Raw genomic sequence first — 15886 nt, 5'->3', positions numbered from 1 at the left:
CAGCAACGTCTACCTTCAGAAGAGGGCCCCAGATAAGTCATATCGATTACATCTTCTTGAACGTAGCAAGTTGTAATGCAGGGAAATCCCTGGAGATTAAACCACGAGCAGAGAGCAACCATGACCCTGTATGCTTAAAACTAGTTAGGGATTCTTTTTATAACCAGCCAGATACCTCCCACATGTTCTGACAACATTCCTTCGAATAACCGTAGGAGAATTGGGTGGATTTCGATTATGATTTTAACACTAACGATACTCGAAACTGCCCTACCCATCTTTGAGACAGTCTCAGCCCCAGAGAAATGCAGACCACAATCTAGAGACGTTTTTTAATCCACCTTAGTAACAGAATAATCCCCAATAATCACCAAACTCTGCACTTTGTTTAAGAACCAAGCAAAGTCACGAAATTCATGGTATGACTCGGAAGAATAATTTACTCACAGTGATGAAAACCAACAGCTTTCCTGACCAGATTCCCGCTTTAAGGAATGCTTGACTTGGTTAACCAAAAAAAAAGAGGCATTGGAAGCTAGATGGGAACGCATCTGATAGCAATGATGCTTGTTCTTTTTGGAATCTTGTTTCCAACATGCTATCTCATTCCAACTCCAATCGTGAGGTGGAATCTTCAATCTCTACAGACGTTTGGTTCAAGCACTTTATCACCCTCTATGCTATCAGCACTGAGCCTCTTAGCTCCCCAGCCTTATTGCAAGACGATCCTTTCGGCTTCCTTAGCTTTCTCCAAGGATGAAATGCGCAAGGCTTTACGGTCGCAAAAAAAAAGATAAAACCCCTGGAGTTGACAGGATCCCCATCAATTTATTCAAGCAAGAAGAAAACATCTGGGTGCCAATTCTTAAATTACTTTTTAATATTTTTAATGTTCTAGATGATATCCCCTCTAGCTGCAGTAGGCTGAGATTGTGACCATTTTTTAAAAAGGGGACAAGCAGACACTTGGAAACTATAGACCAATCAGATTGATTGACTGCCTCTCCAAGGTCTACGAGAAACTATTACTATCATGCTTGGAGAAATGGGCAGATAATGAGAATACACCCTTTTATTATGTTTTTGTTGATTTTAAATCAGCATTTGATTCAGTAGATCGAACCATTTTATGGAATGTTGTAGTCGATCTTAAGATTCCCCCCGAAATTTTAAATCCTATAAAAAAGCTCTATGGAAATAATTCAGCCACAGTGAAATGTGGGCAGTATGGTGAAAGAACCAATGTATTCCTTGTTTTAAGTGGAGGGTGCCATGGTGCCATCCTCGCTCCCTTTCTCTTTTAAATATATATCAATAATTTTATTCTAAGGAACATCAACACAAACAGTGATGCCCCATCAATCACTAAACGCAAAACTCATTGTACTGTAATTGGTTATTTATAACGCGCTTAATACCCAGAGGTTTCTAAGCGTGGACTCGGGATTGAACCTGTGTTGCTCCGTGTCGTCTTGCTTCCAAGGCGAGCACGATGCCCCTGAGCTATCCTCCCGAGAAACATGTACGCAGAGTTTTGTAAGGAAAGAAAACTATCAAATACCCATTAAAAAACTATAATGATGGTTTGTCGTGCCACACGTAAAATTAACACCAACATAGCCATTAAAGGAAAGAGACGCCAAAACTATGATGATCTGGGAATGAGATTTCAAGATAACGTTAAATTGATGGCCCAATTGCTTAAACGTGGCCCCACTCTTAAAAGACTTTAAATACACAAACTGGATACTGTCCCTCACTAGCAGTTTTGGAGGTCTACTCAACCTCCTGAAATGCATTTCCTGTTTACTTGTCCAGCTTATGCCAACCTAAGGAGGAAGTGGTTCTACTCAATTTTTTTCAAATATAGCCATGTTCTCTTTTCGATGCCTATGCTCTGTGTAAATCCAGAGTCTATGAAGATGTCATTTTCGCTGTCTTTAGTTTTTTACATAGTTTGGCAAATTTGATCGAAAGCCGTCACCTGAATCAATTGCTGTTTTATTAGAATATAGATTGATCTTTATTTTATTATAATCCATAAATTGCTTTGCATGATACTAAAAATCTGTACGCTACTATTTGTTTATTTGTCTAGAATCCTTTCGTATAATGTATGTAATGTATGTATTGGTTTTACTTATGAACTGTATTTTTAGGTATTGGCAGGTTTAATCTAAGAAAAAAACGAATGGGAGATCGGGAGATTCGAAAATCGGCTGTACGAAAATTACTACAGCCGAACATGTCGAATAAATCCCACATTCAGTGTCATTATAGTGAACAAGGGCTGCGGGGGTTGCTGGGGGGTCTCCGGCACTCTTTTTTATTATAATGCCATCGGTAGTTGTGGGGGTGTACCCCGCTCCCTATTGAATACACTTTGAGGAACAAATAAAAGAGGACTCTGCAGATCCGGATCCAATGCACGTAAGTGAAGGGAACTGGCATTGCAGAGGGAAGCAGGAGAGGGCGGCACACAACGAGGTGTGTCACCAAGAGGTAAGTAAGGGGGTTAGGGGCAGTGCGCTGTCAGACGTTGTCGGGGTAGTGAAAGCCGAAAGTCATTTTTGTCATTTTTTATTCCCTCGAACATTTCTAATTTGTTTAATTCACGGTAATCCGTGTTTTTGCTTTGAATTTGTATGGAATTGTCTCAGTTTATTGACTGACTGAACTGGGGAATGGATTTTTTTCTACAGTCTTTCGGTGCTAAAAAGGGAACGCAGACGGGAAAGAAGTCCAAGGGAAAGCTATGGCTGAGGAGGCTTCTGGGAAGGACTGAAGCAGCGAGAGGGAGAGAGGGAATGAAAAGTGGAGGGGAGAGTGGAGCTAAAATCAGATCCTGCAGAATCATCCAACCGAGATGAAAACTCATACAGTGTAGGAAAGCAAGAAAAGACTCCTGACAGAAAAATGGGAGAGGGAGGGTCCCACTGGGCCTTGTCAAAGCTCTAAATGCTTGTCTACAGCGGTCAAAATGTATTGCATGAACAGTGCATTTCCACAATATAGGAGTCTTCTTCAATTTATTCTAAGTTGTTGAGTTTGAATTTGACTACAGACACGGTGCGAGTGAGACTTGATTTTAGGCATCCAATGGAAGTGTAGTGGATGGGAAGTTTGTGAAAGTATGCTGCTAGTCTTGCCCGAATGTCATGGTGAGCCAGTGGAGAGATTGCAGAGCCGGCTTTACATGGCATCACCTCTTCGGTCTAAGGCCCACTCTGGTTTCCTGGTTCTGAAATGTTTTTTTTATCTTGAATTTTTTTAGGGGATACCGGTGTAAAGGATGTAGTGTAAAGTAGTTCAGGGATGCCATGATAAATGTTGGAATATCAGTTGCACTATTCAGATGAATTTGGTCGCACCACCGAGGCCTTACTTCCTAATGCGACTGACACTGGCGTGCATTGTTTCTGTCCTATAGGTGGTCCGTCAGCAGAAGAAGTGGACATCATGCTGCAGAGGTCAGAGGGCGGGGTGGACGCAGCGCTGCACTACTCCAAGAGCATGTCCAAGTACATGAAGGACCTCATCTACTACCTGGAGAAGAGGACAACGCTAGGTGAGGGTGACTCAGGGATCACGGGCTCCAGGGGCGCGCTCTGCACTACTCCGCCTAGATTCACGTACACGAAGGAACATATGTTTAATTAGCCAATGACGATCATGCCAGGTGAAGGGAGGGGTTCAGCGCTGCAGAGGTTGGTCCGGTGACTAGGGCGATGGGGGTGAGCTCGGCTCTACTCTAAGAACATATCCCGCTGCCTCAGATCTCCTCTATAAGAAACAATGTGGACCTGTGTGTAGAAAGGGGTATCAGTAGTAATGAGAGAGCACTGCTCTTGCGTGAGGGATGGCGATGAAGAGGCTAGAAAAATGGCGGTCAAGGGTGTGGAAAGAGGGTCAGCGGAAGCTCTGGATCAGATGCTCTGGCTACAAACAGGTCAGCATTTCTCTCACTTCTGTTGCAGAGATGGAATTTGCCAAAGGCCTTCAGAAACTGGTGAACACCTGTAGACAAACAGTAACGCAGGAGGTAAGTCAATTCTTATGCTGGAGAGCAGGTTTTTCTTCTTGGTCTGCGCTGCCTGCAATATTATACCTCGTGCCAAAGACCAGGAACCTTTCCTTGATTTGTGACTTGCTGTTCGCCACAGTACAAGGCTTCAAAACCGAGATTTAGAAGCAACTACTACTTCCAGAAGGGGCAACTGAGATGTCCAGTTGCATTATAGCACTGCTCCCCATAATCTGTCACCCTATTTTCACGTATACTTAGTCGTTCATTTCTATATATGATCGAACTGCCGGTCTGTATTAATAACTTTTCATGTTCCCCATTGTCCCCCAACACCACCTGGTTTATGCAAAAGCCATTTTAAACGTCACGGTAATAGTATCACACTGCACTAGGCTCTCTGAAAAAAAGAAATATAAATAAATGTCATATCCCTGTGTCACAGTCCATCACATGTTTTATCAGCTGTGGCATATAGTGTGAAAAAAAACTGGACTTGTGAAGTAATGTTCACTTAAAGTTTTTTAAGTGTTTTAAAGTAAGGAAAGGACGTAGGTCTTCTCTGCTTTATCCAAGACTCTCACACAATGCATCTTGAAAAACTGAATTGTTATGTTATGTTAAAGGTATTTATATAGCGCAGCGTCACCAATGGAATTGGTCCCCAGGCGCTGTGGCGGATCTGCAAACAGGAAGGACGGGTATGGTTAGTCTGGAGGAGGGGAGCAGGAGAGTGGGAGAAGTGGTCTGCTGTTGGCAGCTTCAGCTCGGTATACACCGAGTGCTGGGCTTTGGTACTAGTATCGGATCGGGCGAGACCTTGTGGGCTGAAGGTGATGTTTATGTGTTGTTGATGCGGTGTGGTAAAGTGTGTGCGTATTTCTGGGAGAGAGATGGTTGTGTGGCTTTTGTGTGGGTGAGGTATGCAGAAGATTGAGGGTTGGGTTAGTGGGGTTTGTATCCTAATTCAGGTACTTCTGGTAACAGGTCTACACTACATGCCTTCGGCCAAAAGTTACAAAACACAGCTGCTTAGTCCTGGTGAGCTGTGTTCTCTACTTGTAGTGTTTTATTGCTCCCTCAGCACCGAAAGAAGAGGGAGTGACCTTTCTAGTTATATTTTGGAGATCTAAAGTGTTTATAGCAAAAATGTGGCATGCAGGAAGTACAATCTGTTTGTGAAATATTGTGACAAGCTCACTCAGGCACAATGAATGCCATAGGCCATAAAAGGAATGTTCCAGAACAGCTGTCCATAGGTTCAGAAGGTAGGCACATGAGAGGGCATGCATTCACACTGACTCCAGGGTAAGGAGATGATTGTTTTGCCAGAGAAAAGTTTTCTTTAGACCCTCAAACATCTATGAATTTATAAAGTTGTGCTGACTTTCTACCAGACTTTCTGTGAATGACAAATAAAGCTACCAAAGGCGCTCTAAAAGATTGATATGCACGTCCCTTGGACCTACGCAAAGCAAGCAAAGCAAACCATGTGACAAAGGTGCACAGTTGGATCAAAGTGCTTCTTCATTAAAGGCAAGGAATCTTCTGGTGGGAGGCCGTCTACGGGCTGGTCCGCTGCTACGCGGCCATGCAGTCGCTGCATTTGGATCAAGGACATTGCCGTACTGCTTAAATACTATTTAGGGGCTGTAAGGAGACAGACATTTGGGGTCCTATCTGTTGTTTTCCATTGGGTAGGGAGATCTTCTCTCAGAGTCACTGTACTGGTAAGTCATCTATATACGTTTTTGTGAAGGTATCACATACAGGACCCGTAGCTGCTGATGACGCAGCAGGTGGATGACTTCCCTCATTTAGGAAGCTTTTCTGAGTAGCTTGCTCGCAAGGATTATGTTATTGTTCAATGCCGCTCTACGAATTAGGTTTGTGTTGGTAGATCCAGCACTGGGGTAATGGCTTACAAAGGATACACTCGTTATTAAAAGAAGCCATCGCCAGTGATTCCTCCAAACATGTATGTGTGTGTCAATATCCTCATGCCCCTCCCGGCCAGGATGACCGCACGCTCTTCTCCCAATAGGTCCACTGCTACACCAAGACGACGGACTGATATATCAGCTCTGTAATGTTCCTAGAGGTTGAAAGTTACTCATATGTCAAGGCTATAACAGTCAACAGAAAACGCCAACTGCGTTGAGGTCTATATGTGCATTGTCAGCAGCTGTCGCAACATCACCATCTTAAAAGTGAAGCCCCCACTGGTGGTATTTTCTGTCTATTTCAGTGCTTTTATTAAAGCCAAAAATAGAACAATGCTATTTTAAAGCAAATGGCATTGATCACATAACACAGCCTTGTAAGGTCAATGCTGTTGAATCACATTTGTTAAGGTTGCATCACCTATCAGAAGGTTGCCGATCGCCACCACTGGCGCAGGCGTGTCCTTTACTTCACTAGTAAACTGATGGGCCAAATGATTGAGATATCAAAGGGCCCCTCTCCTTCAAAGAAGGAGACTCGAACCGGTGATGAACAGGTGACGAACAAACATGTTAAAGGATTGAGTGTCAGTCATCAATACTTTAGATCATTCATCCCTACCATTCCGGATTCCTTGCCCTCAATGTCTTTGGGAAGACACCTCTTGACCCAGGCACACAGGGAGCGCATTGCATGGGTCCATCCCAAACCTCCCTTTTCAATGAGAAGTGACAAGACAGCTTGATTTGTGGCCTAACAAGCACAGCATCTCTCCCAGCACCAGAAAGTAAAACAAATCACTAAAAAAGAAAAACTGACATATCGAGCATCTCATTGCCATCAACTGCAGGAGGGCTTATGTAGCCTTTGTGATGTTTTGCTGTGTAGATGTACAAATAAAAGAACAACGCTTCGTTTCTGGTGATCGGCACAGCATGAAACACCAGTAACGTAACCTGTAATATCATAACTTCTCAAATGATGCGGATGGCAGACTCCTGACAATGACGTCAGATCCCAGAGGACTCTGATTTACCTGTCAGTATCATCAGTGCCACATAGACAGATTCTATCTAGGGCCGCAGATGGCCTCCCAAATGTTTAAGCTACTCTAGATTGTAGGATTATATGATACAAACATGTGAACCTGCTGCAACATGCTTCTTCCACACTACTCTCAAAACTCCCAGTCCATGTGGAGTTACTCACCTACATGGGTTCCGACTATTCTCATGATTAGGCGATACTATGGATATCCTCAACTGCTCTCTCCAGGGAACCAGGGGGTGCTCATCTTTCCCCTGTTAAACCCCTTTGAATGTCGACCTTTTCAACCCCTGGTGCCATACTTCTTCAATAATCCATTCTTTCTCGCTCTAGGCTTTTATTTTTTAATACCAGCGAGTGGTTTCTAAGTGTGCAATCAGGATTCGAAACTGTGCTGCAACGCGTTGTCTTGCTTCCAAGACAAACGTGTGGTCCCTGAGCTATCCTTCCTCCGCCTTCAGTGTCTCCTCTTAGAGAACACATCTCTATTTTCCTAATTCAGGACATTTCTTCTTTCTGAGTTGTCTTGATATTAGTGACACTGGTTGGAATTTTCAATTTTTTCTTACTGGAGTGAAATGGAGAATTCTCAGTCTATTAGTCCAGAATCCTGTCTTCTCCTTCGGAATTTCCATGTGGGATACTCTTTTATCTTTCGGCTCAGTGGTTTCCTGCCAGGCCGTGCTTGTATCTCTCTTAGGCTCGCTTCCCTCGTTGGTTTTGCTTGATTTCCTCTTACATGATCTCGCACTGAGAGTATACACCTCCCCTAAATCATAGGTATCACCTGTCACAGATAGGCCTGCTCCTTTTCTATCTTTACATGCACTTCCTCTGGCCATATTTGACTCATTTCTTTTGGAGTCAAGAAGATTCATCTTTTTATCAGTTTGTCACCAGATTGTTGTCTGGGGATTTTACTCGGAGACCATCTATTCTGCTTCGTAACACTCACACTCCTGTGTCTTCCATATTGATGTACTGTGCAGTGAGCTGTATGGTTCCCTAATGGCACATAGTCCAAGACAGCGCTAGCATCTGGATGGTCTGGGATCCTCTGTCCATCTCTCCCCACCCCAATCGCCTGACGTGCATTGTCTTTCCCCTGGCTGGTTACACACATCTTCTAGTCTTCTCATTCACAGCTTCTTTGTACTGCCTTTGTGCATATAGTTTATTTCTTGTGTCTGCAGGTGGCAGCTTGTTTTGGCCCGTGGGTCAGACCCTGGTACACTGATCGCCTGTATTAGTCTTCCTTCTGCAGAAACGGATGCTGTGTCTGCCGACTTCTTCTTCTTCCTGCCAACACATTTGCTTTATGAAGGCTTTTGCCAGGCTCTTACCATGCTCCGCCAGCAGGGATGTCACCTTTCAATTTCAAGGGCCATTTTGAAGTAAATGTGGATATTATGAGGATCAAGTCTAAAATTATGTTAAAGTGAATTGTTGACATGATATATTTGTTTGGTCTATTCGATAATATTATTTGAGATGTTACCAAGAATACTCTTTCACAGTCCTACAGACTGCAAAGGTCAAACCTCGTTTTTAATTGAACTCTATTAGAATAAGTGGCAAAATATTAGGGCCCCAACATATTTCACAAACTCTGCCCTTAACAAATGAGGACCGATGGCACCCTTTACATGGCCTCCATGTCAGAGGAGGGCTGCTGGCCATCACACTCTTCCAGGCAAAATAATTAAGCATTAACACCCGATCCAACAGGCCGGATTGGGAGTTATCGGCCGGGGCCCGAGTTAAAGGGACGAGCGTAGCGAGGGCATTTAATGAGGGTTCCTGGGCCAATAGCACCCGATCCAGTCCGCTCTGGGGGGGGTCTTAATGCTATTATAACCTCAGGATCCAATCCGGTAACCCAGGATGCTGAGAGTATTGTATTTTGATTAAATGAACGTACACCTCGGCAGGTCCTGTTCATTGAATCAAAATACTTCACTAAGATGCCCGTCATGGATCTGGAAGGCGGGGCTCCATACGGATCCCCTCTTCCATTTCCACGGTGGCCAGGAAGCAGGAGCAGCAGCAATGCCTGCTGTCTGCGCTTTAGAAAGCAGGTAAGTGAGGCTGTGGGTGGGAGGAAAGGAAGTAGCCTAGAGCTGCGGGCCACTAAAGGCCATGTCATCACTCCACCCACCCCCGGGGCGTGAAAACCAGTAGCACCACGGGATTTACTGGGGTGCAGATGGTTTTAATTTTATTTTCGTCGTCAGAAGATGGTCTTACACGTAAAACGTGACGTGAGCCACTCTCCTGATGAAAAAAAAGAAAAATGGCCATCTAAATTGAACTGATGGTCCCATTTCTATTTTCATGGCTGCAGTCTCTTTACATAACAACAAAACAGGGGGAAAAGGGTACCACCATTAAAATAGAAAAGGGACTATGTACTTGTTCAATTCATAGCAACCATTTTGTGCTTTTTTTTTCATTGAGGACTGAAAAATATTGTTGGTGTGGGCAGGGATTTCACAATCGGGCCTGGGAAAGACAGATTGTGATTGGTCAATCTGTCTTTCCCGGGTATGAATGCGTAATACATAACTAAAGCATTCTTATTACTATCCCCTTCTTCTGTATCCAAGATTTATAGAGACAGTATACATCCTCTCCACAGCTGCTGTATTTGACTTCTGCACCTTACGTTTAGGGCAGGCGCACAGGCACGTCCATCTGCATGATTGAGCAACCACATTAATCTCTCAATCTCTCTCCCACGTCTAGGCACACATGCCGTTCCTCTCCATCTACTCTCTGGCTCTGGAACAAGATGGCGACTATGGGTGCGGAGTCCTTCAAGCAGCAAACACCCTGCAGACTCAAACCTTCCTGCAGGTGAGCCCCCCTACTCTCCTAGGAGCTTTCATGCCTGATGAATCCCACATCCCTGCAGGTGAGCCCCCCCCACTCTCCTAGAAGCGTTGATGCCTGGTGCATCCCGTACTCCTGCAGGTGAGCACCCCTACTCTCCTAGGATCTTGGATGCATGATGATTTACACCTTCCTGCAGGTGAGCACCCTTACTCTCCCAGGAGCTTTGATGACAGATGAATCCCATATCCCTGCAAGTGAGACCTCCCTACTCTCCTAGGAGCTTTGATGCCTGATGATTCACACCTTCTTGCAGGTGACCCCCCCTACTCTCCTAGGAGCTTTGATGCCTGATGAATCCCACATTCGTGCAGGTGACCCCCCCCCCCTACTCTCCTAGGAGCTTTGATGCCTGATGAATCCCACATTCTTGCAGGTGACCCCCCCCCCCTACTCTCCTAGGAGCTTTGATGCCTGATGAATCCCATACTCCTGCAGGTGAGCACCCCTACTCTCCTAGGAGATTTGATGCATGATGATTTACACCTTCCTGCAGGTGAGCCCCCCCCAACTCTCCAAGGAGGTTTGATGCCTGATGAGTCACACCTTCCTGCAGGTGACCCCCCCAACTCTCCCAGGAGCTTTGATGCCTGATGAATCCCATACTCCTGCAGGTGAGCACCCCTACTCTCCTAGAAGCTTTGATGCCTGATGAATCCAATACTCCTGCAGGAGAGCACCCCTCCTGCAGGTGAGCACCCGTACTATTCTAAGAGCTTTGATGCCTGATGAGTCACACCTTCCTGCAGGTGAGCCCCCACTGTGCTAGGAGCCATCTTGCCTTGTGAATAACACCTCCCTGTGGCTGAGCAGGGTCTAAGGCTAAGATCCTAGTCTGACACCTGAATAGTCACATATTTGGAAGTCTCTGGTATAGCCAGAAGCAAACCTATCCCAGTAGCCTGTGACCCATGCATAATCAAAGCTTTCTGCAGGTGAGCACCCCCTCCTCAGAGCTATGACGACTGGAAAGTCACAGCTTCCTGCGAGTGAGCACTCAGTGCTAGGTGCCGCTGACCAGGGCTTCAGTTAAGCTCTATTTGGATTTTTGTTTTGATGTTTGTAGAGAAAGCCCCAACCCAAAGGTCCCAAAAATTAAGAGCCGTATATTAAAAGATGTTCATAGCGCTGTGCTTAATATATGATCTCGCAGAGACCCCCCCCCCTCCGCTCGCTGAGGCAACATTGGGGCCTTTACATGTCCACTTGCAACGTTGCCTCACCTTTTGTTGTCAAACTTGGAAAATGGATGTCAGGAGGATTCTATCTGTGTTCTTACCCAAATACTAACGTCCATTTTCTTTGCTGAAGAAATCATTTACTCTGGACTTACTTTAATTACCAAAAGATGGAACGACTTCCACATTTTCAGGCATTGAACTATGTGACTTGATTGCCCTCACAAGTTACCTGAAGCTCTGCCTCTCACACTGCAAGGGAAGCTTTCACAACAAATGCATGTTGGAGTGGAGGCATTTCGTAAAACTGGCACTTGCGCTGCCTCCACCTTGAAGTCACTTCCTCAAATCCCTCGAACTATCTGAAATCTTGCAAATCCTGCTTCCTCGAAGCTAATAAGAGCACTCATTTCTAAGCACTAGGTTTCTGTAGCCACATAGTCACTGGTGTCTGAACCCCACATCTGTATATTTGCTTAGTCACTGGTGTCTGAACCCCACGTCTGTATATTTGCTTAGTCACTTGTGTCTGAACCCCACACCTGTATATTTGCTCAGTCACTGGTGTCTGTATCCCAGGGCCTGTGTATCCAAACAGGCATGAGTGCTATGTTAAGTTGATTTAGACCGCGCGCGCGTGGCTTCCTGGCACTCGGCCTGAGCCTTGGATCTGTTTATCTATGAAGGCACTGGTGACCGACTTGTGGGTCTGTGCCTCCCACTAGCGTCTTGGCCCCAAACATCTGTTTCTAGCAAGCATGGGTATCTGAGCACGTCCGGGCCTGTTTGTGTGTGAACGCCGATCACCGGACACGTTTTCCACACAGAGGCTCATCACGAGTTGGGCGCTAACCCCGGCGATATTACCGCCGGGGCTATTAGTCCTACCACCAAACCCCCCGGGGCTTTTAGCACCAGATCACGGGTTCGGCGGAACGGTAAGTTCCCATTCCCCATTGGGCCCATTCGGGAATTCCCCATTCCCCATTGGGCCCAATGGGGAATTTTCGCCCTATTACCGCCGGCGGTTTTCCCGCTGGCAGTAACAATGCCTAAAATCGGCAAAATTGTGGCAGATTTGCCCCCAGCTCAGAGCTGGGATGAAGTCCGCCAAGGCCGTGATTTGGTGAACCCTTAAATGCGGCGGTAATAGCGTTACCGCCACATTTAAGGGTTACCGCCAAACTCGTGATGAGGCCCTCTAGTGTCTGAGCCTGTTCTTCTGTATGCGCACTGCCACTGATCGTGCAAATAACACCAAGGCGCATGCGTAGCTCTCTACACTCCCCCAGTAAATGGTTCTTCCAGCTAGAGGAAAAACAGGTTTCACCATCATGTATAACAAGGGCCAGTAGGTTGCCAACTCCGCCCCTCCGCCAATTCACTGGTGATGCAGAATTTAGGTTTTGGCTCCCATCGGGCTCTCTGAGTGGATGTGTTGTCACTCAATCCAAGAGGCAGAACTTTCTGACCAATAAGGGCAAACGGCTCTATCGGCCAATGAGATGGCATGAACATTCTGCTTGCTCTGTTTGGCCAGAATGCCCAGTGATCCAGCCAACCAGGCTTCGGTATTCTGATTTCTGGATTGTTGGATATTCCAGGAAATCCTGGCACACTTTAGTCCCCTGCCCTTTTCTGGCAGAATGTTTATAATTCTGATCACATGGGAGTGGAATCAGGGCAGGGATGAACCTGGCAATTCCAGTTGCCATGAAAATATCACGTTCCACGTCCACAAATGCCTATTCGACTCACCTAGCAGCAATTGTTCTGACCACCTTTCTCTTACAGCCACTAAACATGAGACGCCTGGAGCACGAAAAGCGCAGGAAGGAGATCAAAGAGCTCTGGCACCGAGCGCAGAGGAAGCTGGTACGTATGCAACGTCACGTACGTCATGGCAGGATGGTCGCGAATGCCAGGAACAAGATGGCTGTCACTCTGTTAAGGGCCGGGCCATCGAGACCTTAAATGTCATGAGTAATGATTGGCTGATGCTCATCTAGGGAAAGGTTCACAACCGAAAGCCTGAAATGTACGAAACTACATCGCTATCCGTACATGTAGGCACTTCCCAAAATCCTAGCTTTATTGAGTATATATAGACGAGACCATCTAATTGTTTTGGTCTTCAGTTTATGTACCCATTCATCTCAAATTATTCACAATCCTAAATTGCGGGTGGGTTAGCAAATGTGGCATAAGAAATATCAAAATGCCTTAGTACATGTGACTTAATTAACATGAGAGACATTGATATGCCAACTGTATGGCCATAAGTTTCGCCGGCCGGGCTTTTTCAAGGCAAGTGTCTCAAATCTATTTTAATTTGCAAAGAAAGAATGGTGCTGTCTGTTCAGACTAGGACAGCAGGCTCTCATATAAAGTCAATTTCACGGGTCAAAACCTCTGTTTCATTTGCCACTTCTTCCTGTTGCGATTTTTACTGCTCATGCGTGCTGTCATGTGACAGACCGCATGTGTGTGAAGTCTAGCAGGCGTAGTCCATTTCATGTTTATTCACTGATTGGCTTTTCCTTTAACCTAGATCCAGTTGTACGTCCTGAGTCCTCTGTGAGGAGTGGGCAGTTTCCAGAACCTGTATGCAGGGTTCAGTTCCCCAGACGCGTTGCGTAGTGCCGCAGCACTAAGCAACACGTCTGGGGACCGGGATGCATATGTGGGGATACCGATGTAGTTCATTGCAGAATGTGTCATGGCAGAGGCAAAGTGGTGACCTGAGCACAGACCAGTGCTGAACATGGCATGGCTGAGGGAGAAGGATAGAACCCAATCCAGAATCATTAACAAAAATGCTGGGGTTGAGGGACACAAGCACACACATGGCAGACCCGAGAGGCAAACACAATGCAGAAAATGGCTGGGCTGATGGGCAAGCCAAGTACACAGATAAACGCAGTGCATCATGGGGCAGGGTTCGTGGACACAATGGTAAGAGTAGAGTTGCACATTGGGGATTTGAGGACATGTAGTCCCAGTGTTGGTGTGCAAGAACTTTGGGTACATAACAGGGCTAGAGCTGAGTGGTGTGCACCTGGTGGGTGTCTGCACCTTGGTGATCCTGGGGGTGGGGAGACGCGCTTGTAAAAGAATCAGATGAAATCAGCTACTGTGCATTCAACAGCAAGAGGCGGAATCGAATCTGCGCAAAGCAAAGCAGGGATACATGCTGCGCAGCGAGGAGCACGAGAAGGCCAAGTTTGTGACCCTCAAGGCGGAGGACGACCATCACAATGCCAGCAGTAGCGCCACCACCAAGAGTCTGGACAAGAAGCGCCGGCTGGAGGAGGACGCCAAGGGCAAGGTGAGTGATGTCAACCATATTTCACATACTAAGTAAACAGCCTTCGGGTGCTGGTCATGTGAGTTACCAGCACCCCTGACTCACCAAGAAAAGCCAATGCCACGGTGCCCTGCCTCTGATATCCCTCACTCACCCTCACTCATCACCAACTGACTATGCAATGGTTCTCATCCTAACTGAAGTCCCTCCTGCACAGACCAACAGGGACCTAATACTCACTTGCGGCCTCCCCTACTCCCCACAAGGCCCCTTTTCCAGGATCAACAGCCTCACTCGTGTCCGTCCTTAGCGCCGTCATGTTCACACCCCAGAATGCATTGCTTAATTAATGCCCCTCGCCCCCCATTCCAAAGCACCCGCATCTGCATGGGTGGCCACGCACACAACCTGCCTATTGCCGCTGACAAATCTGCACCCTAGAGAACCCAGGCACCCATATGTCCCTCAATCTGCCACTGCCAGGGAATGCGCCGCCACTCACATTTCTGTGTACCTTTCTATAGGCGGAGGAAGCCATGGCAACGTACCGTACCTGCATCGCCGATGCCAAGACCCAGAAGCAAGAGCTGGAGGACGTGAAAGTGAACGTTCTTCGGCAAATCCAGGAAGTGATCAAGCAGAGTGACCAGACCCTCAAGTCGGTATGAGAAGCTCAATGACATTCAGGGAGTTCTGTAGAGGGAATCTGGGGGCATTTTATGAATAGAGGTTCCGCAGAAGGTGGTGAAAACTAGCTCTGGTTTGGTGATGGGCACAAACTGCAGCTGGGGGCACAACTCCCAGCTGAGTTTTGGTTCTCCATCTCTTTTGCTTGTATAAAAAGGGCTCTTAATCAGCTCCTGGCTTTCTTTGTTGCTCTGTTTGCCGTGTGTGGACTCCCAGATGGGGGCATGCTAGGGTGACCAGATTTAAAAAGTAAAAAACTGGGACGGGCAACTAACATAAAAGTAGGACTAACTCTTGAAAGTGGCTGTCAAGGCACTACACTTCAGTAGCGTTTGGAGGAGACGGGGTTTAAGTGTTGCTGTTCAAAGAAACACATATTATAATTAATTAATCACAAACTAACACTATCTTAAGTTGTAAAATGCAGAATTTGTTCTGTGCGAGATTGTGCATTCCTGCCTGCTAGCTATGAAGACCTACTACTAAAAACTGGAACCACTGGAGTTTCCAATGGGAACATAATCTTAAGAAAGGGGGACAGAGCACCAAATACTGGGACAGTCCCGGCAAAACAAGGACGTCTGGTCGCCCTAGGGCATGCAAACTTACTAATTAGCAAATCTAATCTTTTAAATTGATTTGAGGCATTATCTAGGTGCCTTTCTTTTTTCTTATAACAGACAGGATCGAATTTTATATTCTTCGCAGTAAAACACGTTTCTATTTTCAACATTTAATGTGGCGCCAGTAACGTTTGTGTGCTGCTAGCATTTCCTGTTTTGGGCTCATTTTCTGGACGAACTACAA

General features: G+C 46.1%; 1 protein-coding gene across 4 annotated transcripts in view; it reads left to right on the top strand.

Annotated features, from left to right (window-relative positions):
- The window catches only part of ARHGAP45 (Rho GTPase activating protein 45), a 471885-nt gene that overhangs the window by 388479 nt on the left and 67520 nt on the right, over nucleotides 1–15886 (top strand). For all 4 annotated transcript variants that reach the window (XM_069647375.1, XM_069647391.1, XM_069647383.1 and 1 more), the window contains exons 7-12: nucleotides 3431–3568; nucleotides 3978–4042; nucleotides 9761–9871; nucleotides 12880–12960; nucleotides 14234–14413; nucleotides 14917–15054. In XM_069647375.1, the coding sequence (XP_069503476.1) occupies nucleotides 3431–3568; nucleotides 3978–4042; nucleotides 9761–9871; nucleotides 12880–12960; nucleotides 14234–14413; nucleotides 14917–15054 (713 nt within the window). The remainder of the gene's footprint in view (nucleotides 1–3430; nucleotides 3569–3977; nucleotides 4043–9760; nucleotides 9872–12879; nucleotides 12961–14233; nucleotides 14414–14916; nucleotides 15055–15886) is intronic.

The sequence above is a fragment of the Ambystoma mexicanum genome, chromosome 1p (assembly GCF_040938575.1).
Source record: "Ambystoma mexicanum isolate Mex_15411 chromosome 1p, UKY_AmexF1_1, whole genome shotgun sequence".
Taxonomy (NCBI): Eukaryota; Metazoa; Chordata; class Amphibia; order Caudata; family Ambystomatidae; genus Ambystoma; species Ambystoma mexicanum.
This window is presented reverse-complemented; position numbering and strand designations above follow the sequence as displayed.